The sequence below is a fragment of the Barbus barbus genome (assembly GCF_936440315.1).
Source record: "Barbus barbus genome assembly, chromosome: 42".
NCBI classification, from domain to species: domain Eukaryota; kingdom Metazoa; phylum Chordata; class Actinopteri; order Cypriniformes; family Cyprinidae; genus Barbus; species Barbus barbus.
This window is the reverse complement of record NC_136720.1, coordinates 11,874,256-11,899,434: the sequence shown is the minus strand read 5'-3', so window position 1 is coordinate 11,899,434 and position 25,179 is coordinate 11,874,256. Positions and strand designations below refer to the sequence as shown.

General features: G+C 39.7%; 1 protein-coding gene across 2 annotated transcripts in view; it reads left to right on the top strand.

Annotated features, from left to right (window-relative positions):
* LOC306861703 (synaptotagmin-1-like) overlaps positions 1 to 25,179 on the top strand; it is a 106,772-nt gene that overhangs the window by 45,451 nt on the left and 36,142 nt on the right. For both annotated transcript variants that reach the window (XM_079404113.1, XM_079404112.1), the window contains exon 2: positions 14,054 to 14,242. In XM_079404113.1, the coding sequence (XP_079260239.1) occupies positions 14,080 to 14,242 (163 nt within the window). In that variant the 5' untranslated portion in view covers positions 14,054 to 14,079. The remainder of the gene's footprint in view (positions 1 to 14,053; positions 14,243 to 25,179) is intronic.

Below are 25,179 nucleotides of genomic sequence, written 5' to 3'. Positions count from 1 at the left end.
TTCCACTAATTTATTCTGTGTTTACTGTTCAGCAGGTCATGCTGTTTATTTTTTTTTCACACTGGTACCAACTATTTCAGAGAAGCCCGCCCCAAAATGACACGCAATAATAAACATGTCCAAAAAATATAGCTGCAGATTTATATATTAGCGTCATATTTTTGGGCATCCTTGGTCAAGTCAAGTCAAGTCAATATTATTTGTATAGCACTTTTAACAATGCAAATTGTGTCAAAGCAGCTTTATATCGGCTTGATATAAAGCTGGGAGGCTTTATATCAGCTTTACAGTATTTAGACAGGGAAATAGTTTGTTGAAATAGTGTCATTCTCCTCTGGCCAGACAAAAATCAGCAGTTTAAATCTAGGCTAAAGCAGAATCAGATTGTGCAAAGGACTCATCTGGTTCCTGTGATCTTGTTCCCATGACCGTCTTGGAGACAGGGTCTTCACTGGGGATCAGTCTCTGGGGCTCATATAGGTGTCCTGGCTGTAGAGGTCATCTCTAGGTGCTGATCCACCATCTGATCTGGATGCAGTCTGGATCTGGGTGACTACGGTGACCTCTGAATAAGAAAGAAACAGACTAATATTAGCGTAGATGCCATTCTTCTAACGATGTAACAAATACATGAGGTGTTTTGGGAAGTGTTCCCGGTTCCGGGTGACCTAATTAATGCAGCATAACAATCCTTTAACGGATTTGAATTATAGAAATGCGATAGTGTATTATGTGTAAACCAGGAGAGATGGGTCTTTAATCTAGATTTAAACTGACAGAGTGTGTCTGCTTCCCGAACCGTGTTAGGTAGATTGTTCCAGAGTTTGGGCGCTAAATAGGAAAACGATCTCCCGCGCGCAGTTGATTTTGATATTCTAGGTATTATCAAATGGCCAGAGTTTTGAGATCGCAGCGGACATGAAGGACTATAATGCGATAAGAGCTCACTCAAATACTGAGGTGCCAAACCATTCAGGGCTTTATAGGTAATTAGCAAGATCTTAAAATGTATACGATGTTTAATAGGGAGCCAGTGCAATGTTGACAGAACCGGGCTAATGTGATCATACTTCCTGGTTCTAGTTAGAACTCTAGCTGCTGCATTTTGAACCAGCTGGAGTTTGTTTATTAAACGTGCAGAGCAACCACCCAATAAAGCATTACAATAATCTAGCCTCGAGGTCATGAATGCATGAATTAATGTTTCTGCATTTGACATTGAGAGCATAGGTCGTAATTTAGATATAATTTTAAGATGGAAAAATGCAGTTTTACAAATGTCAGAAACATGTTTTTCGAAGGAAAGATTGCTATCAAAAAGTACGCCTAGGTTCGTAACTGATGACGAAGAATCAATTAGCAACCATCAAGTATTAGACAGTGATCTAGATTATTACATGCAAAAGTTTTTGGTCCAATAATTAACACCTCTGTTTTTTTCAGAATTTAGCAGTAAGAAATTGCTAGTCATCCAGTTTTTGATATCAACTATACATTCCGTTAGTTTTGCAAATTGGTAAATTTCATCAGGTCGCGAAGTAATATAGAGCTGGGTATCATCAGCATAACAGTGAAAGCTAACACCATGTTTCCTAATGATATCTCTCAAGGGTAACATGTAAAGCGTGAAAAGTAAGGGGCCAAGTACTGAGCCTTGAGGTACTCCATACTGCACTTGTGATTGGTATGATATCTCTACATTTACTGCCACAAATTGATGGCGGTTAGATAAGTATGATTTGAACCATGCCAGTGAACTTCCTCTAATGCCAACATAATTTTCTAGTCTATTTAAAAGAATGTTGTGGTCGATAGTGTCAAACACGGCGCTAAGATCCAGTAGCACTAATAGAGAGATACAACCACGATGATAAAAGCAGGTCGTTTGTAACTCTAATGAGAGCAGTCTCAGTATTATGATATGGTCTAAAACCTGACTGGAAATCCTCACATATATAATTTTTCTCTAAGAAGGAACATAGTTGTGATTATATTACCTTTTCTAATATCTTTGACAGGAAAGGGAGATTCGAGATCGGTCTGTAATTAATTAATTATTTGGGGTCAATTTGTGTTTTTTTTAATGAGAGACTTAATAACAGCCAGTTTGAAGATTTTTGGGACATATCTTAATGACAATAATGAGTTAATAATATTCAGAAGAGGATCTATTACTTCTGGAAGCACCTCTTTTAGGAGCTTAGATGGAACAGGGTCTAAAATACAGGTTGTTGGTTTAGATGATTTAACAAGTTTATACAATTCTTCATTTCCAATAGAAGAGAATGAATGGAATTGTTCCTCAGGGGATCTACAGTGCACTATCTGATGCAATACCGTGGTTGACAGCTGCATGGTTACAATTTTATCTCTAAGAGTTTCGATCTTGGAAGTAAAGTAGTTCATAAAGTCATTACTTCTGTGCTGCTGTGTATAATATCTGCACCTGCTGATGTTATATTTTTTGTTAATTTAGCCACTGTATTAAATAAATACTTGGGGTTGTGTTCCTTTTCTTCTAAAAGAGACGTAAAGTAAGCAGATCTAGCCGTTTTTAATGCTTTTCTGTATTATATGGTACTTTCCCGCCAAGCAATACGAAATACCTCTATCTCCAGCTGCGCTCCATTTTCCGGGCTGCTCTCTTTAGGGCCCGAGTGTGCTCATTATACCACGGTGTTGGACTCTTTTCCTTAATCTTCCTTAAGTGTAAAAGAGCAACCGTATCTAAAGTGCTAGAAAAGTGAGAGTCAATTGTTTCTGTTACATCATCAAGTTGTTCTGAGCTATTGGACATGCTGAGGAATTGAGATAAATCAGGAAGATTATTATTAAAGTAGTCTTTTGTGGTAGAAGTGGTGGTTCTACCATACTTGTAACAAGGAGTTGGCTTTACAGCTTTAGCTATATGGAATATACACAAAACTAGATAATGATCTGAGATATCATCGCTCTGCTGCAATATTTCAACGCCACTGACATCAATTCCATATGACAGCATTAAATCTAGAGTATGATTTCGACAATGAGTAGGTCCTGAAACGTGTTGTTTAACACCAATGGAGTTTAGAATGTCTATAAATGCTAACCCCAACGAATCTCTTTCAACATGGATATTAAAATCACCAGCAATTAGGACTTTATCTGCAGCCAGCTTTACCTCAGATAGAAAATCAGCAAATTCTTTAATAAAGTCTGTATGGTGTCCTGGTGGCCTGTATACAGTAGCCAGTACAAACATCGCAGGGGATTTATCATTAACACTTGTTTCTTTGGATAACGTTATATGAAGCACCATTACTTCGAACGAATTATACTTGAAACCCGACCTCTGAGAAATACTGAAAATATTGCTATAAATTGTGGCAACACATCCCCCTTTACCTTTTGGACGCAGTTCATGTTTGTAACTGTTTGTAAAGGGGTAGACTCGTTTAAAGTAATGTAGTCATCTGGTTTTAGCCAGATTTCTGTCAAACAAAGCATATCTAGTTTATGGTCAGTGATCATATCATTTACAAAAAGTGCTTTTGTAGAAAGGGATCTAATATTCAGTAAGCCAAGCTTTATTATTTGTTTATCTGTATTATATCTGTTTTTTATTTGTTGAACATCAATTAAATTGTTACTCTTACTTTGGTTTGGATGTTTTCTGTATGTCCTAGTTCGGGGAACAGACACAGTCTCTATAGTGTGATATCTAGGTGAAAGAGTCTCTATGTGCTGAGAATTAACTGACTTCTGTGATGTGAGACGGCTAGCAGACGGTCGGTTTAGCCAGTCTGTCTGCTTCCTGACCTGGGCCCCAGTTAGTCAAGTACGAACTCTAAGATCATGTGCCATATTTCTAGAGAGAAGAGCGGCACCACCCCAAGAGACCATCTCTTTTCAACAGGTCAGGTCTGCCCCAAAAATTCTTCCAATTGTCTATGAAACCTATGTTATTCTGCGGGCACAACTTAGACATCCAGCCATTGAGTGATGACAGTCTGCTATGTATCTCATCACCCCGGTAACCAGGGAGCGGACCAGAGCATATTAGTGTCTGACATCGTACTTGCAAGTTCACACACCTCTTTAACATTAAATTTAGTGATCTCCGACTGGCGAAGTCGAACATCATTAGCGCCGACGTGAATAACAATCTTACTGAATTTACGTTTAGCATTAGCCAGCACTTTTAAATTTGCCAAGGTTTCAGGCACTCTGGCTCTCGGTAAACATTGGACTATGGTGGCTGATGTCTCTATTTTCACGTTCTGTACAATAGAATCGCCAATAACTAGAGCACTTTCATCAGGTTTCTCAGTGGGTGCGTCACTGAGTGGGGATAACCTGTTTGATGTTTTGATCAGAACGGAAGAGCGATGTTTTCACCCACGACTAGGCTGCCTCTCAGTCACCCAGCTGCCCTGCTGCACGGGCTCTACGGGAACCGAACAATGTACAGGACTCCCTGAGCTAGTCGCATCCAAAGCAGTATCTACAGCCCTCACATTCTTACTGTCCTCAACTAAAGTTTGGATGTGTGTCTCTAATTCTGAAATCTTCTCTGTCAGCCCAACTATTTCCCTGCATTTATCACGTTAATCCCTCGTCGCCGACAGAGAGAGATAAACTGTACATGTGGCAAACAGTGCAAACATCAATAGCAGGAGAAGAAGCCATTGCTCACCGTGATTGAATTCACTTACCACTGTTGGTTGATGAACTCGTGAAAAACGGAGCGAGAAAAAAGAAAACAATAATAGGCACGAATAGAAACACGAATGGAACCGCGAGTGACAAGCTAACCAGCTAACGAATGCTAACGCGCTGCACGCATGCGGTGCACTCACGGTTTTCAAAATGCGAACGATCAAATTAGTCTGATAGATAATACCAGAAATAAGGTGGGAATTAAGTTATACATTATCACTTTAAACAACAGAGAGTGAAAGTAAGATAGAGATTTAATAGAAAAGCGAAGCTACACGGAGCTACAATCGCAAACCTCTCAGCTGCACGACAGACAGGGACAGACAGAAGCAATCGATCAGCAATCGATCATCTGTAGCGCAACACCAAGACATTCTTCGTATCAGAATGTCTGTACTTGTCTAGAGTAAGTTACAAAGTAAATTATGTTTTGCAGTGATAGACAAAAGGCTGGCAATGTGAGGCTATGAGCAGGAACCCTCCCAAGGTCTGATTTGTTCACTGAATGGCATCTGGAAATGAACATGCAGCCATTGTGTTAAAACACTGTGGTGAGTGGGGCGGGGCCGAGAGCCGTGGGAACGGAGCGAGGCCGGTGGAGTTAATGATAATGTGCGACACCTGCGACACTCACCGGTCTCGAGTCCCACGGAGAAGCTCCGGAAGGATAAAAGGAGGAGTGACGACAGTGGAAGATGAGAGAGGACCAGGCCTGGATATTATTTTGTGTTTTGTGTGCGGCAGTCGTCCGTGAGGGGCTGCCGCTGTACTTTTACGTTTGTTTATTTTGACTATTAAATCTTTAAATGTTTGCCGGTTCCCGCCTCCTTCTTCCCGACCTACGAACTTTGTTACATTGGTGCCGAAACCCGGGAGGAAGGAGGGACACGCTGTCAGAGAGCCCTCGCTGCTGAGGGGGATCGCGGTGCTGAGGAGATCGGGCGGCAGGGAGTAGCGGGGACGGCCGCTGGCTGCCCGAGGCGACGGTGGTGCTGGAGCGATGGAACATCAGGTGGGACAGAAGACTCGCTGCCGTGCTCCTGGGTCGAGGAGGGGGGCTGCCGTCCGAGAGGGAGCGGAGGAGTCGGCGCCATTCGCCGAGTGGCCGTAGCCTGCTGCCATCCGCCATGATGGGGAGGAGCAGGGAATGGGGGACTCGCTACCGGCTGCCCTCGACCGGAGGAGCCATCGCCATCCGCCAGGAGGCGGAGCGTCGAGCCGTCCACCAAAGAGGTCCAGTACCATCGCATGGCACCGCGAGTGAGAGTCTCTCAGCTGGTTGAGGACCAACCAGCAGTGTGTCCGGGAACCGGACCGATTTTTTATTTTTTTTTTCCTCTCTCCCCTCTCTCGTCTCTGTCACTCCTCATCCTTCCGTCTCCTTTTCTCTCGCCTCGTCTGTCCGTACCCCGAGGTACGCCGCGGCCGCCCTGACGGGTCCCCCCCAGGAAGGAGGGGGGGGGGGAGTAGAGCGCAGTCTCGAGGGTACCCCCCCGGCCTGCGAGGGGCGATGGGGGTATGTGGTGAGTGGGGCGGGGCCGAGAGCCGTGGGAACGGAGCGAGGCCGGTGGAGTTAATGATAATGTGCGACACCTGCGACACTCACCGGTCTCGAGTCCCACGGAGGAGCTCCGGAAGGATAAAAGGAGGAGTGACGACAGTGGAAGACGAGAGAGGACCAGGCCTGGATATTATTTTGTGTTTTGTGTGCGGCAGTCGTCCGTGTGGGGCTGCCGCTGTACTTTTACGTTTGTTTATTTTGACTATTAAATCTTTAAATGTTTGTCGGTTCCCGCCTCCTTCTTCCCGACCTACGAACTTTGTTACAAACACATTTCTGAGCTGCTCTGTAAGTGCAAATCATCAAACAGAGTATGTTTTCATTGAATCATTCATCTCAAAGGCACACTACACAAAATCTCCAAATTCAAGAACTGCTCCTGCTATTAGAGCTCTGAAAGAGATAGATAGAGACCTGCAGAGACATCGTTACCATTTCATGGAGATTGTATTTTTAAAGTCTGGATGATTAGCGTCTTTTCCTTTGCTACATTTGACCAAGTTTTGCTTTAAAATGGCTGTTTTGCTGTTTGGGTGGAGGTGGCTGCAATCCTTGTGAAGTCTGTTCACTGGACACTTTCATTTGATTTACACATAGTTGCCTCCTATGAGCATGTCTCTCGCATCCTGCTGTTTTAGCTCTTAAACGTGCAACTTGCTTTTGTCTGTGTGATACAAATAGTAATGGCCTAATGGACATTCTTTCACAGCCTCTACCCGTTTGTGAGTAATTATGGCTTTTTGTGTAGGTCTATAATGGACTTCTATGACTCACTCAATGCTATTCATACATGCGACATAGACACACACAAATGCACACAAAATCCCCTCCCCCATCCTCCTCCACCTTCCCAAAGTTTAGCTTGGCTGCCAGCTCAACTGCTGCCCACATCATATTACGAGTGACACGCCGCTCCAAAAAACACACAGCTGCTTTCGACTGTCAGCAGAAGCTCCTGTCAAGCTTTGTGATCCAGAAACTAGGAACCGATCCACCCAACCAACCTTCTACAAACTTTTTTTTCTCTTATACTCTACAAGGACAAATTTTCTATGTGAAACTTTGAGAAATGATAGTTGCTTGTCCACGTATTGTACCTGTGTCATACCTTGTGTTAACCAGACTGGTCAAGACTTGACATGTAGTTTTTTAAAGGCCAGTGCCTGATCAGTTGTCTGTCTTAGAAAACAAGGCAACTAGATACCAACTACAAAAATCCTATAAAAACTGATTTTGAACTGAATTGAGATGTGTAGCCAAAGCTAGCCATGGCTAGTGAGTGCCACAGCTGTTGAATCCTGTGCTCTTCACACCCTATTGTGTCAGCAGACCACACAGCTGCTGCTGTGTACATATGTAAACACTTCCCCATAGAGTCTACAGCTTGGTTAGGGTGTGGATAAGTCATTAGTGTCAGTTTGCAGCCAGCAGCACACAGACTTGACCAGCTGTTGGTCAACATCTTTATTCTTTATAAAAAAAAAGTACTGTGGCTATAACACTGTACATTGAGGGTGTCTACTGTTAGTGCTGTGGTACTTTAATTTATATTGAAGTGGAGGATATCCTTGTGAGTTTCTGTGTGTGTGTGTGTGTGTGTGTGTGTATGTGTATGAGAGCGAGTGAGAGGGAGAGAGAGAGATCTACACTACCTTTTTTTGCAAACAATATTCTGAGCTAGTATTTAATTATAGTGCATTATAGATGTTTAATTAATATCCATTTAATTTTAGTAAAAGTATACACTACCATTCAAAAGTTTTAGGTCAGCAAGATTATTTTAGGTTTTATCAGAAGTCGCTTCTGCTCACCAATGATCATTTATTTGATCCAAAATATAGCAAAACAGTAATGTTGTGAAAGATTTTCACACTTATTATTATTAAAGGGGTCATATGATGCGATTTCAAGTTTTCCTTTCTCTTTGGAGTGTTACAAGCTGTTTGTGCATAGATAAGAAAGCCAAAGAGATATTCTTTATAAAATTTAAGACTCTGCCACGCCCCCCTAAAACAGCTCATTCAAACACGCCCCCACATGTCTACGTCACTGTGTGGGAAGATTTGCAAAACACTGCCCAAATGTATACGTAATGAAAGAAGGCAGAACTATTATTTTTGCTGTAGTATTGTTGCTGCCGCCGGCGCCATGTTCTGGAGACGCTATGTTTGTTGTGAAAGCGAAAGTACTTTGTTTGGGCTTCCAAAAGAGGACACAACTAGAAATCAGTGGTTAAGTTGTATTTAAAACTGTTCCAAAACAGCTCAACCCAAATATTAGAGTGTGTACAGCGCATTTTACAGAGGACTATTTCCTGAAACTGGAAGAGTAGCCTACAATGCTGGCTTGCACAAAGGATGTTTCTATAAAGTGGGGCAATTCCAACTTTGCAAGGACAGTCTGGCGCTTCTGACTCACAGCATGTAAGTATGTTTTCATATTTAAAGATTTTGCCACTGATGATTCAAATGTGAGTTTTGAGCAATGTAGAGTAGTGCTTGTTGTTTGTCATTTCTCCGATCACAAATGCAGACATGGTAATGTTTACGTGGCGCGATGCAACGCGACGCGTAAAAAGATAGTATAAGTCATTATAATCAGTAATTATGTCTCCACTGGATGCAACAAATGCCTCGTTTATAATGGGTTTTTGTGTCATTGTGGCTGGACACGGCATCACAATATGGTAAGGAAGCGTAATATTTCCGTCTCACGCTTGAAATATTCGGCCAATCACAACGCAATGGATAGCTGGCCAATCAGAGCAAGCCTCGCTTCTCAGAACGATTTGTAAAAATCCACACGTTTCAGAAAGACGTGGCATAGAGGAGCAACAATAATGTACAGTATGTGGAAAATAATGTGTTTTTTTAACCTTAAACCGCATAAACACATTGCATTACATCAAATACACAAAATAATGTTCTTTTTAGCAACATCATACGACCCCTTAAAAAAAAAATGTATTCCTGTGTTGTCCAAGCTGAATTTTTAGAATCATTACTCTAGACTTGTCACATGAATCTTTGGAAGTCATTCTAATAAGATGATTTGCTGCTCAAGAAATATTTATTATTATTTTTAATGTTGAAAACAGTTATGTATTCATTCAGCAAGGATGCAATGAATTGATTGAAAGTTACAGTAAAGTTTTAATTTATGTTACAAAAGTATTCTATTTCAGCTGAAAGCTCTTTTTTTACTTTCTGTTCATCAAAGAGTCTTGAAAAATGTATACGACTGTTTCATAACTGTTTTATACCACACCAGCTTTGGTTACACATCTCTGTTTTTCAAAATCAGTTTCTATAGGACTTTTGTAGTTGTTTATATAGTTGTTATGTGTCTAAGACAGAAAACTGATCAGGCACTTCCAGCAAGAGAATTTCTTAAAGTATCTTTGAACTAGCTAAACTTCAAATTTACACCTAATTTGTCAGACGAAACACTAAGCACCCCATTTTCTTAAATATTTCAGTTTGCCCTTCTCTAGTTTGCCCTTCAACACTCTCTCAAACTACAAGAAACCCGCCACACACTCCATATAACCTCTAGGCCATCAGTCCTGCTGTCACCATAGCGACATGAGCACAGCAATGACAACCTGTCCAACACAACAGCTCCAACGGTTTCATAGTCTTTCCAGCCAGTCACCTGCAGAGCCGTCCCACCCAAAAGAAAGTCTAATTAAACTTACTGCAAATTCATTCTGACTCCTCTAAAGTTTGAGGTTTCATACCTGTCGCATTTATTCCATCTATTATTATTCCATCTGAGTGATTGAAAATGGCAGTAATTACAGAGCAGGTACAATGGCAGCGATACCGGCTGTGCAGGAGTGGGTGGATCTTACGTGTCCTGTGGATAGAAGAGAACAAGACTCGCAGTCTGCTCGCTGTTCATCAGCACATACTACAACTTACTGTGGGCCTTCAGGACCTCCTGGGGTCATGCCGGTACTGGCGAGAGAGATACGACACTGACTGCACATGAACTGGGGAGCCAAAGAGAGTCTGTAGGCAAGCAAGCGAGTAAATGAACAGAGGACTGAGTAAACGCGAGCGAGAGATTAGGAAGGATGGATGGGAGGATGTTTAAACAGCTAAACACACCTCACAGCGTGTTCGTTCAGTGCATACTGCAGTCGAGGCTTCCCCTTGAAATCACACCTCATTCTCCACCTTCCTCTCACACACTGGAGTGTTCATCTTTCTCATTCTCACTCCATTTCTCACTTCCTGACCTGTTATCTGCTTCTATCTATATCCCTCATTAGTGGTGTTCTGAACAAGCCAGTGTTTCTGAACGACTCTTTTAAGTGAACGGCTTAAACTTGCAAGCACTGATTTTCCTTTGTAAAGTGTGTGATTGCTTTGGTAGCTTCAAAAGACTTGAGCAAATTTCCCGTGTGGCCCATAAAAAAAGTATTTTATTGTTTGAACAAGCTAAGTGAATGAAAAAGTCATCATTCTGAGTCTGAATGAGACTCACTGAATGAGAGAATTTTGTTCATTAACAAACAGAATGAACTGGATCATGTGGTTTGTGAACAAGAATCTTCCAACCATTAATAACTAAACAAAATAGTTCATTCAATTCCACATGTAAGTCTTGCCTGTGTATCAGTAATTGGCTGTTAGCTTCAGCAGTGGAATGCAAAATTAATTGAGTGAATAATTCAATGACTCACTTATATGTAATAAAAACGTAATATTAATGTGTAATTTAAAGAAATAGTTTAATTTAGCTCAAAGGGAATCATTTATGATTTATAGGGAATTTGAACAGACTCACTGTTATGACGATTCACTGAACGAGCCGTATAACAAACTCTGCACTGGATATTAAAATCCAAAATATAGTGAAAACACTATTAAATAGCACAGTAACAGGATCGGCAGATTAAGACATTAACTTGTGAGCACAAAACACAAGATACTTCTCTTTTCAATATAAATAAGATTTTATTTATATAAACCTAAGACATAAACTAATCTAACACATGAACACAGGCATTCACGTTGCAGAAAGAGAGAAAGTGAGGAAAGGATGAGTTTAAGAGAATGAAAATGTAAAATCCCAAGTTTACAGCAATATGTTCAATTGCATAGACCTGAACAACCATCAATCACTTATTTAACCCTCGCTTTGAGTTTCTCAATGAGGCTAAAATTTATATTAACTGCACCTATTCAGTTAGAATCTGGAGGTACTTGCTTGCTTTGCTAAGGGAATCCCTTTTGTTGTCGTATTGCAGGAAAGGGGTTTCCCCGAAGTGTCTGATTGGTTGAGAGTTCAGTAGTCGTGAAGTGACGTCTTGGGAAGCCGATGGAGTTTTGAGGCGGTCACAGACTCCAGTTGAACTCGGAGACGAGGCGTGGCGGCAAAACTTAACTGAGTACACGAAACTCACAACGGAAAAGAAAATAAATTAAAGTAAAAGAATAAAAGACTAGGTGGGTTTTTCTTCTCATTGTGGTGGCAGCTGCCAGGTGGGCCAGAGCACGCACAAAGAGCAGCGTCAAAACGCGGTGGCGTTTTGAGAGTTTGATGGTGTCCTGAGTTTTTAAACTCGGCTTTCAGACCATCCCATCTGGACGTCTTGACCAATTAGATACTGTCCTTGCTTGGGGTGTTGCTATGTTCCTCCACCCAATCAATAAATCAACATGTTATCTGTTCAGTCAGAGGTCCGAACTTTACAGGCTCTTGCAAAGTATACTTTTGAACATGATTTCTATAACACGACTATGATGCATTTGACAAAGAATTGATTGGAAGAAACATTTAAAGCATGATTTTTCAAACTCATACATACCAAACACGCATCTGAATCCTTCAGCTATTCAATAGTGATTAAAAATAACCATACATAATATTTGATTAAAACATGATAATCTAATGTGTGGGTTACAAACATAATATGGGGTTCTGCATAGAAATGTCCTTTTAGGATGATTTTATGTGCATATGAAAAAGAAAGTCTTTGTGTAGTTCTACGGAGAACGAAGGCATGTTCTTTAGACAAAGGAATTTCGGTTTGGTCTGTCTTCTATGTGGGGGAGAAGTCAGTCTAAGGAAGCTTGTGACTACCAGCGTGGAACTCATGTGATAGCCATCTCTTTGACCATCAGTCTTGACTACTTGCCCCAAATTTGACGGTCTCCTTCCTGAATTGGAATTATCAATAAAGCCCCTTTCACACAGAGATTCCGGAAAGTACACGGGTAATGTGTTCCGGCAATTGTTCCCGGGTCGTTAGATTTGCTGCATTCACACTGCCAGTGATTTCCCGGAATCTGTGCGTGCTTTCACACACAACCCGTAATTGTTCCGGAATGACACGTGCCATCATCATGTGACATATAATGTACGAGTCGAAAACGCTAGACAGCCAAGAATAACCCAAACATAGTACATAAAGCTTTTTACAATGTTTCCAGCAAGGAACACAATAGCTTAAGGTTATGTAACTCACCTGACTTGCTTTGTCGGTACATGTCTTCGACAGTCTCCGGGCTGGAAGAAACTGTGGACACCACGGCACAAGGAGCGGCAACTACGGCAGAATTAGCCTGTTCTTCTGACGACTCATGTTCCTCGCTCCTACACGAAGACAAGTCCATACTGCCCAGTAACGCTACTGGGTTAGCCGAGTGGCTTGTTCCCCATATATTGTAACATAAATCGTAGAAAGGCCAGTCTAATCTTCCACTGCCGCTCTTTCCGTTGTGATCCAGCACTTGGTGGAATTTCTTGCGCAAAGACTTCAGCTTGCTTATTATTTGCGATTTCCCTCTCGAGAAACCACGCTGTTCCATTTTGTTTTTTATTTGTTCGTAGACTACAGCATCACGTACCGTTCCACTCAGCTAACGAACGATCTCGTCTTCAGTACGGATACTGAGGAGCTCCGTGGTCTCTGCTGCAGTCCAGTTTGTGCACATTTTTGTTTATTTTAGTATTTTATTTTGTTATTCACCGCTCTCTGAGTTTACAACACAGACTAGTCCCTCCGGCACTGCAGGGGTGTATTATCGAAAACACCCGCTCATAGAGTCGCATGATAACTACGTCATAACTACGACACATCCGTTATGGCATTGGCTCCGGCTTTTGTTCACACAGCGCTCGTTCTAGGACTGAACCCGGTAATGTTACTAGGTCCCCAACCTGGGATTGGTCCCGGAATCAATCCCGGGTCGTGGTTGCGTTCACACAGAAGGCACTCCGGCAATTTTCCGGGACCAACGTGCAGTGTGAAAGGGGCTTAAGTGTTCTTTTGTCTCAAAGTTGTAAGTTGTTCTATGAAAGAGGCTTGCTGGTTAGTTTGCTTGCTTCAGACTAGTTGGAGCTAGGAATCTGATTTACGACGTTGTCCTGTTTTCTTGGGCCTCTCTGTGGAATTCCAGCTCCTCATGTTTCAATGTTCTGATCGCATCTTAAATTTGTCTGATTCAGTCTCTGCTATTCTACATATCACATCAGACACTCATTGGTGCCACTTACATGTGTATTGATGTAACCTACAAAAACTTTCACTGGAACAAATTTGAATTAGTCTTTGTTTAACAGAATCAAAAGATTCAAATAAGTGGAATGAATCAAAATCCCCAATATTTTTTTGTAGCTGTCCAACATTTATTAGGCCATATTTGTAGGCACCTGCAAATCCTTGTGGTATACATTAACCAACAGACAAAGATATTGAAAGAATTGTGAATGAGCACCTGATAATTCCTTATTAATATTCCAGATAATATGAGTAACTCTCTTTTGTCTTTTCTTGGTTAGCTTCTGCCTGGCTGCCACATCCAGCGATGAGTCGAAGGGAGGCTCTGGTGGGGAACCCTGCGCCTAGTGCGGCACCTGAGGTATCGGGCAACAGCACAGAGGCAGCAGGACCCGGTCCCCATGAGGGCAAAGATGAGACGTTCTCCAAAGTCAAAGACAAGTTCATGAATGAACTGCACAAAATCCCACGTGAGTGAAATTTTTTAACACAAGACTTCACTTCATTACATTTGCTGTTTGCATAATTTTGAAACCCTGAATGGTATTGATTGAGCTCCAGCATTGACAGTGAATGGCAAGGTCTGTCAGATCCATTTGTGATGATTTTGTTTCTATTTTTTTACTTCCATTGTTCACCCAGTGCTGAAAAATAATGAGCTTGAGAAACAGGCGGCCACCAAACATGTCCCTTCTCATTCTAATTGTAAATAAGCAAGTAAATGAGTTTCGTTATTTGCGTGCTTTTGTTTGTCTAAGTGCTCTGTGCCTCGGTCCGCAACACACTGCAGCTCTCACTGTGAAGTCTAGAGCTAAATGCATGCATCTAACTACTATCCAATTCACTGTACACTCATTCATATTTTCAAGTTAACACTGAAACATCTGCAACTGTTTGTGCGTGGGTGTTTCTTCAGCTAGGTGCTTTTATGGCCAAGGGATTTTATTATTATTATTATTATTATTATTATTATTATTATTAGATACTGGTGCAACAGTCTCTTTGAATCTCTAAATTTAAAAGTAACTCCATAAAGTTTGGCAACTAATGAACCAATTGTGTTAATATATAGTTAACTTCTAATGCAGCATTATATCCAAAATAAAGCCTCATAAATAGCTGATTTGAGATAGCACTCCATGAGCTCAAGAAGTTTAACACTAAGCTAATTTCTCAATACCTTTATAATATTGTGCTAAAGTTTACTCGTGTATGTAGCACAGGTGAAGACAGAATTACATTTAGGATGCCATGCCTGACGTGACACCATTGGCGAGACCTGAGAAAGATCTGAGTCCTCTTCTACACCTACGGTACCTTACTATAGGTGTCTGGACATTTTGCCCATCTCTCATACTCAATTTCACACATGCAACTTCGCTCTCACTCTCACTCTCACTCTCACTCACACTCTCACACACGTACACTTTCACTTCCACCCTTGCTTTCGCACTTGGAGACACATTCACCACATTAATTATCACTTTGCCTTCCAGCAGACAACTGTAAAATAAAGGGTTGCCGCATTTGACTCAGACAGATATGCCCCTTCTGAGATCCAGCCAGAAAAAGACACTCCATTACAGTGGCTTAAATTACTGTTTTAGCTGCCTCCCTCCATCACACACACGTCTCTGTGCCAACCGGTGCCTGGGCTGATAAATGCCTGGGGAGAAGGGTGCAGTATTGACCAGGGCATCCAGGAACCCTGACGGACCTGCATTAGTGATGAATGGGCGAGTCCAGATGCAGAATACTTGAGCTTTTCTCCGCCAATATAATCCAGTGTGTTGAATATGTGCAGGTGCCGCCTGTAAAAGTAAGAAGCATGGACCTGTCACGATCTGCCGTCTAGCGCGGCAAAAACAGAGGAACACAGACAGATGCTGCGCAGTGATGATAAAAATTTACTTCACTCTAACCCTTCTGCCTTTCTGTCATAGCGCTATGTAGGCAAAACATGAAGATGAATACTGTTTGACATCTATTTCCATGCCAGAACTGAGTGCTTCTCTGGCACTTTAGGCTCTTTAAAAAGACTTTCTGAAAACAAACTTTTCACTTACTAGTTTAATTTGTTTACTAACAGTTTACTTCGCTGGACATGCATGTATCGTAAAAGTAATTTTTGTCACTCTTTTTCTGAGATGAATGAACATTTCCACCACTTTGTCGTTTCTACCACATCAAATAATGTATTATGTTTCATAGGATATACTGTATGTATGAATGTATAGATAGATAGATAGATAGATAGATAGATAGATAGATAAATAGATAGATAGATAGATAGATAGATAGATAGATAGATAGATAGATAGATAGATAGATAGATAGATAGATAGATAGATAGATAGATAGATAGATAGATAGATAGTATCACGTGTTGGTTTCAGTTTAGTTCCTGTTTGTCCTTATTTGGTCGGTTCCTGTCATTAGTTAATCATTGTTTATTCCATTCACCTGTTTTGTGTTAATCATCTTGTTTGCTCATTTGTTCCAGTCCCTTTATAAGTCCTCAGTTCTCCCTTAGTCTTGGTTTAATGTTGTGTAATGGTCAATGTGTGTAGAAGCCTATTAAATTAGATTGTCACCTTTTTCACTCCTGACGAGTTTGCACCCCTGATTGATTGATTGATTGATTCATTCATTCATAGTTACTGACTGCTGACTGGATTACTGTGTTTAGATAAATAGCATAAAAATGGATGTACATGCAGTAAAAAGCAAAAAAGGGAATTTGAATATATGTAACAAAAATAAACAAATAAATAAATCAGTTTTAATAAGAATCCACCCTTAGGTACATAAAATGCTCAAAGAAACAAACAAAAAAAACAAAAAAAAACAACAACAACACCCAATTACTCCTTGGTACTTCAGACCAAGGGCAAATGTAAATGAACAGGCAATTTGCTTTCATAGCGATTTGCACAAATCCTCAGATGGTGACACATATTCAAAAGGGTTTATTCATAACCTTAACTCTTAAGGTCACACAACATCACATCCGTTCTACGGCGCCCGTCACAAACAGCCCTGCGTGTACAATCACTCCGACAGGTAGCTCTTAGGACGCCACACTCGCTTTGTCATGGCTCTCTTCGAGAGCGTTTCCCTCAAGCCTTGAGGCCAGTTGACAAGTTCAGCAGTTTGAACCCGACCATCTTGGCTTGGAAAGGTCTCCGCACCACTGTGGCTATGCAGCTTGGTTGACTCGGAGCAACAAAAGAAAATGACTGTTACACAACAGCTCTGGTTATTCTCCTAATGCTCTTCTACTCAAGCTCAAGGCATCTGTTTTCGATGATAATTAACCTCGCCGCTCAGAGACAGTTTGAGACGTTATTCAGCTTTGCCACAATTACTATGAATAATGAACACATTCTGTCCAGCCTCTGAAACTCTCTTGCACACTGGGTACCCTGATTCCTGGCACAATGCCCCTTGATCAAATTTCTGATGTTCTATCAAACACCACAATCAATGTTCATTTCATTCTTGCTAAGATGCGAACTTAACTGGGAATGTGCTTTGAACATTAACTACAAATTAATGGGGTCAAATTTTATAAATTGCCATTATGGCAGGAAATCTACATCTATTTGCATTTTAATTGGATGGCAGCTATGAAAAAATAGTCTGTCTTGTGATTTGTCACATTGTTGTAAACTCATTGGCTCTGTTTCAAACCCTAGTGAGCTGCCTAGCTGTCTACCATCTGCATAGGCAACTATATAGTAAATCTTATTAGAGTCTGAATTAAAATACTCTTTTAGACAGAAGCTCATGAGGGACTCGTAAAAAATATCTGGCAACTGGCACATGTATAGCATCCACAAATATTGGGCAAAAGTTCATTTGAATTAAATTAAACCATTTTCTGTAGTTACTTTTCTATCTTTCGTGCTGTCAATCGATAAAAAACCCGAATTAATCGCATTTTTCTAAAATTATCCCAACTAACATTAAAGTTTTTAAATATACTTTTATATTGCAATAATTTCACATTCAATCTTCAAATGTACAATGTACAAACAACATAAAGACAGTATATTTTTAACATTTCTTTAATGGCATAAAATAGTTTTTTCCCCTGATTATTTAACCATTGACTGTAGCCATTCAGCATTACAGTATAATTGAGAGCTATCAATTTTAACATTTATTAGATTTAACTTCTAATTTAAGTGAACTTAAAACAATCTTCACACGAACCCATTATAATACATGACATATTTACCTTCCTGTGCCCCTCAGTAGAAATATACAGAAAATGAATAGTTACCAAACACTAAATTCTAAATTAAATATAGATGAACCCCTTAAAGCTATAAAAGTTATTGATTTCCTCTTTTTTTCTTTTGTTCTTGGATTAATATAGTTCACAGCAGCTGGTTATTAGCTTATTTGCCTGCTATTGCTTTAAAAGCTGCTGCTGAACGTGATGCGGATCTGACATACACAAATCTCTTTACCTTTTCTGACCCACTTCACGTCTTAAAGTCTCTACTAATGAGCGGAAGAGTGTTTTAGATGAGGGAGACAGTGCTGGGGTGCCTCAGGACAGTTTTTAAAACCATTTCAGAGACAAGTTCTTAAATGTGACATATTGCATGCATGCACACAGTTTTAAGGCAGCTTTAATCGCCTTTTTGGTAACTTAATGCCTTAACTGACGGCATCACTATGGCATTGCATGCACGTAATTTCTTTCACTGTTTGATATGAAATGATACAGGATACAGTATATTTTACGTGCTCGTTTGACTCGGAGGCGACATTAAAGCGCACCTCTGAAACGTCTCCTGTTTGATGTGGTCATAAAGACGTTCTGCATCTAAATAAACACAATCCTTTTCAAGAAAAAAGTGACAGAGGCAGCAGTTGTGAATGGGGTGGCCAATCCTAGCCCCGCCCCTGCGTTAATTGCTTTAAATTTTTTTAACACAAAATCGCATGCGTTAACGTGCTAATTTTGACACCACTAAATTATATAGATAATTTATATATTGTGTAGGCTCTTTTGTCTTTATTTTTGATAAGAAAGTAGAGATCGTGAAAGGACCCCAAGTCAGGTCTCCTGGTCACCTTACCCAATATGCAATATTGTCCATACTAGGGCTGGGCGATAAAACGATAACGATATGTATCGCGATAGACACGTGAACGATATCAATAAAAAATGTGTTCGATAAAACGTTCAATATTTTTTATTCTTCGTCGGAAGAAAACAAAGGTTGCGAAGCAAGTTTGGTTGCATTAACAAAGGCACTCGCTCTCTGGTAACCTAGCAACGTAGGGAGTGACACGCTAACAGCCAATCATGTAGCAGTATCAAGTTTGGTTGCGCCATATCGTTGTCTCGTGTCTAAGTGCGCACGCGCGGCTGAGAGTGCACGTCTGCAGCCAGACCCTATTGGCTGGTCTGCTGGATTCCTCTTCATAAGCAGAAAATGAGTGCCGCAGCGAGCGAGGAAATTGTAAATAAAAGAGAAAGTCAGCTCGCCAGTATGGCAGTTTTTTGGATATTATAAGTCTGACCGTAGTCAGACCAAATGTCGTCTGCAAATTATGCAAGACCGTCGTCCCCGCCAAGACTGGTAATACCACGAACTTGATGTACCACCTTAAAAAAATATCAATAATTATCGCTATCGACCGATGTGAAACACTGATATCGTGATACAGTTTTCAGCCATATCGCCCAGCCCTAGTCCATACCCAATATACCCATTGTAATATACCCAATATTGTCTCTACTAAAGTGATATTTTTTCTTTATATTTTCCTCATTATAGTAATAACTTTAGTATGTAATAAGCTCTAACTGGCACAAAATGCAGTAAATATTGGATGAGTTTTTAATTCAATGAAACCGTTTTTTAGTTACTTTTTAAAGATGTGTATAGGGATGCACGATATTGGATTTTTGCTGATATTTTTCAACTCATTTTGGCCAATGGCCGATAACAATAGCCTATATTTCCATTTCCATTTGTTTGGAAACAACACTCTCCTGTCGTTTTTAATTTTGGTTATTTTTTAACAAGAATGCATTTGTAAGAATTAAATAAACAGTAATGAAGTTCTTTTATAATGACAGTACATTGAATCTTTTTTTTTCAGAAAGATGCAGTGGTAATCTTAACATTTTATTTTAAGATTTAACATTTGTAGATGGTCTAAAGCAAAAGAGTTTCTGAAAATCTTTTAGAGCTCATAATTCGCTCATAAGAATATAATCATCATTCAGGCAAAAGTTCACTTCAAGAATGACTACACTGCTGATGGTGATCTAATTGCTAGCATACCCTGAGCACATGTGAGCTATTAATCTTATCGGGAAGACATATCGGCATAATTTTTCATATTGGGCCCATGCCGATATTTACATTTAAAGCCATTATCAGCCGATTCTGATATCGTCCATGTGTTTTTGTATTAAATGGAAAAAGTTAATTTTGAAATAAACATTTTCACTTAATTCATAGCATTGCATTATGAAACTGAGCATACAGTACGTAAAGAGTTAAATCTCTACATCATAACATTTACATAGCATTTATTCATTTTGCTATTACTTCAGATGTATACATTTTATAAGTGTATTTCCTGGGAACTTTTGACCTTGGCTGCTCTGTTGTCATGTTCTACTAGTCCAGCTGCAGAAATGCCAAGACATGACAAGCTGTGAGTCCTCCATGTATGTTTGTGAAGTGTGATGTGTATCAGTTATTTAGAAGGTTTGTGTTGTTTGCCAGTGTGTAGAAAGCTTCAGTCATAGTCAGCAACAGGAGGCGAACTGGAGCAGAGTGCCAAACAAATCATCAGCCAAAAGCCTGACAGATGGAACAGCTAGCCCTCGCATTCTGATGACTTTTGACCTAATCCTATTTCCCTCTCTTCCCCTTCCCCTGCTGCCCCCAAGACCGCCCCAGAGGACGTCTGAAGGTTACCAGGCCTGTCAACCCTGCTCCCTTGAAATTGAATTATGCAAACAAACAAAAATAAAACCCCAGCCCTCTCCGCCGGCCTGCTTCGCATTATAAAGCCGTTTGGAGAAAGAGATAATCTCATTTAAAACTGCATTACAGTAGTAAACAAACATATGAGAAAAGACACATTTTTCCCTGCAGTGTAGAACCTGCTTCAAAATTATAATATATAAAGCTACAAGACATTAAGAACATTCGTAATGAATAGAATAAATTCATTTCTATTCATCAGTATAATCCTGACATTAATAATCCAACACTAATAATAAGAAATGTTTCTTGAGCATCAAATCTGCATATTAGAATGATTTCTGAAGGACTATATGTCAAATAGAAAACAGTTATTTATGTATTAGTTGTGTATTTGAATTTTTTGTAAATGGATGTGTGGCTTGATGCGAACCTGTTTCTGAGCTCTGCAGACTGATCTTTTGACCTCAGGGCTTGGTTTTTGCTCTGATTTGCATTATCAGCTGTTGGACCTTTTATTAAGACGTGTGTGCCTTTCCAAATCATACCCATTCAATTGAATTTGCCACAGGTTACCTTCACTCAAAGTCTAGTAACACCTACAAGCAATATGAATGCTCCTGAGCTAAATTCCAACTGTCCCAGATAAGGGTATGAGTACTTATGCAATGGAATCATTTAAGTTTTTTTATTTTGAATAAATTTGCAAAAATATTTTTTTTTGGCTTTACCATTATAGTGTATGGAGTGTAGATTGATGTGGAAAAAGGTAATTTAAAGCAGTTTAACATAAGGCAGCAACATAAAACGTGAAAACAAAATGGAGTATGAATGCATTCGCAAGGCACTGTATGTATATATACATATACTGTTATATTATTTCACTATATTACTATATTTTCGATCAAACAATTTTGATTAACACAAACTTATGGTAGTGTACAACTTGATGTACAATACAGTGTGACAAAACCCAGCAACGTTTGTTATTATTCAAGAGCTGAGCTACTATCTTGCTACTGAAATATGTAGCGAAGTTTGTTTCTTTCATTTACTTGTTGCCCGTCTCACAAAACACATTATCTCGACAAATGGGAAGACAGACATCCAATTAGCAGTCAACAGATGAGAACGGACAAATGAGGGTTTTGGTTTGTTTGTTGTCCCTCATAGCTGTCATCGCTGATATTTTCAGAACCATAATCAATGATATTATCAGTTTTCAGTCAGAGTCTCATCATTGGTGTCATTCACCGTTCGAGCGCTTCGTACATCACAGACCAAACATCAGCACCGTCTGTAATAACAAAAGATATGATCTGATCTGGATGCTGTTGACAGAGGATATGAGAGGGTGGATATTAATCTGCTTGCAATATCACGTGAACTGTTATTACACTTGTCTTTCTTTTCCCCTTCAAATATTTTATATGAGTCTCGTGGTTTGTTGGGGAAGGACATTAAGCGATATGCCTGGGTTCAATGGTACAAAACCTTTAGAAGTTTCTCTTTAAAACGATAGTCAGGTTTTCAAACATTTTCCCCTGCTTTAAGAAATGGTTTGTCTCCACCACTTTTTGGACTTCATTTTGCAAAGAAAAGGTCTCTGCCAATTCTTCCAATAAACCCAATAATAATAATAATAACAATAATAAATTACAGTATGTAATTAAAGAGAAACGTCTAGCAGCCACTGCTTTTAGAATCTCAGTCTCGAATACTAGATTAATATTGCATCACAATTCAAATTCATGAGCCAGGCTCTGCTTTCAGATTGTTCCTTTGCCCCTGAAACTTTACTAAATGGATATTGAAATTACCGCCCATCTGCTGGACTGTAACATAACCACATGGCATGATAAAATCACTTCAAAGTAATTTTCCTTAACGCAGAGAGTATCTTTGGAAGTGCAACAGGGTTGTCTTTCTCTCGTGCTGTATAACATGCTCTAGTACCAGGGTTAATTGACCAACAGCGTGCTGTCAAAACACATTAGTTTGGGTTGCCAGTATGTGGTGTATTACACTGATGGATCATTTTCCCCCGCTTGGCCTGTGCGCTCACAATCACGGCGCACTCTCAATCAAATCATGCCTGTTAAGACATTGAGTTTCTCATCCCATTTTGGCGTGTTAACAAGTGTGAGAGTGGGTAACTCGGCCCTGCGGCATGCCGCCTGGGGATAGATCATGTTACTGTTAGCTTCGCGTTAGCAGGCAACACAACCTCGCTGGTCAGAGATGCTCACATTACATTCTGATCAGAAAAACAGTAGGATAATGAGCCCTGGGCTGCCCAAAGAGAATCCCAGCTTGGTGCCATTACTGCTGATGACCAGTTTACTCTTACTGTAAATTGACTATTTATTAATATAATAATTTTATTGCTTGAAGCATGAATGTCATGAAATCGTGTTTAGGTTACACTATATTTCACATTACGGTCAGAAATAAAAAAAGAATAAATAAAGTAAAATTATAATAATATACGTAGAAATTATATTTTACATAAAGAAAATTAAGCTTTTTTTGTGGACCTTGTGGACCTTTAATTTTTTTAATTATTGATTTTATTTTATTTGTATATGATAACTAAGGAAGTTTTCTTTCAAATATGTCACTGATATTTATTTTATTTTTTATTTTTTTTCATTAAAGGCTTTGCATGGTGTATAAATACTTCACCGTTTAAATAATATAGCGACAATGAGAACAGTTTGATTATAAAGTAATCATTTTTGCATTGCAATGAGAAATGTGAATTGGGTTTGAGGGAAAGGTGCTTAATTTTCATGAACATGATGGCACAGTGCAAAACAATGCAATTAATTAAATATGTTTCAATTTTTTTGTCCATTTTCATTTTTTCTTTCAGTTGAAAAATGAAATTGAAATGTTCTTGACTGGTTTCGTGAGATTCACCCTGTTGCTTTGCATAAGTACTTTTTTTCTTATGTGGGTGTTGTGAAAATTAATTTGGATATTTCAAAATCTTAATATCCCTCGTTGCAGATTAGGTACTTCATCAAAATAATTGTGTTCAGTAAACGTTTTGAATGAGTAAACTCATAGTGAGAATACTGTCATATACAGAATAAAGTACAATCATGCACATGCAATAAAGTACATGCATATTTATGATGTTTTCATGAGTCATGGTTATAAAAATGTGGTACCAAAACTATTGCAGTCCTGCGCTGCAAGCAAATGATAAGATTCTTTTGTAAATGTAAGATGCCAATCTCAGAGTCATTATTGTCTCGATTCCTTGGCATGGCTTCCTAAAGCAGCTTGGTAAGATTTTTGTGTGAGCCCAGTCTGATAAGTCTGATGCTGTATTCTTTTGTCACGGAAAAGGTGGAGAGCGAATGAGTGTGTTCAAGATCTTATTCACACACTCGATTGGATGGGGTCGAGCCAAAAGGACTCTCACGTCCTTGAAAGCAGTAGCAAGATGGCAGACTTTCTTTGGCATCCACCTCCAGTCGGGTCATTGTTCTAAGCTGTATTTGGCTTTGAATTGTGCACCACAGTGGTGCTGGATTTGAATAATGTTCCTCTTGGCTGTGCAGTCACACGGTCCAGCTATAAAACCTCATTTTGTGCTCCCTGTTGAGAGTTTGTGTGTGCATGTGCATGGTGGAACGAGAGATAGCTGCTTGAAGTTGAAGAGCACATGCTTGCTCTGCAAACCCAAAGGACAATAGACACTTACACAGAGTTAATTAGAAAATGTTTCTATTGCTTTCTGGGTCTCGGGTTCTTTTAATTAAGAAACACAAAAGTGTCTTTCAGAATAAGACATTTGCTCGATGAAGAAGATAAGCACTCTGCTTTATTACATTGGACAGTGCAACATTAGACTTATTTGCATCTATTAGTGCACAATGCAATTTCACTTCTAAACATCTAAGCTTGATATGAGAAGTATTTTTTTTCTCTCTACCATGATAAAAGTAATCCAATTGCTACCACTGACTGTGATTAAAAATAAAGCTAATGTACCCATAGTAGTCAATTTACTCAAGCTGCGCTTGTTGTATTAAACATAATTTTTTTCATAAGCTTTCATTATAAAAGTGTCAGAATTGCTCAGTGTCTGCTGTAGCGCTAAATGGTTCTCATCATCGACCTTTAAAGACCTTTAATTTGAGCTCACCGTTGTCGTTCGAGATTCTGGCTCGGCACAGAATCCCGTACCCCTTGGACCCAAGAGGTTTTAAATCTGTGTCTCGTTATGACAGTATCTGTTAAAGATATCTAAATTTCCAGTGACATGTTTAATTTTATGGTTTATAGCTTCAGTTACATTATATAATATATAAACACCGTAGCGGATTCCTGTGGATAGCATCATGTTGAGAAGACGCTGTGCTCTGCACTATGAGGGTAAATCTGTATTTTTTTTACTGCAAAAGGACGAGGCTGTGAAGAATCAA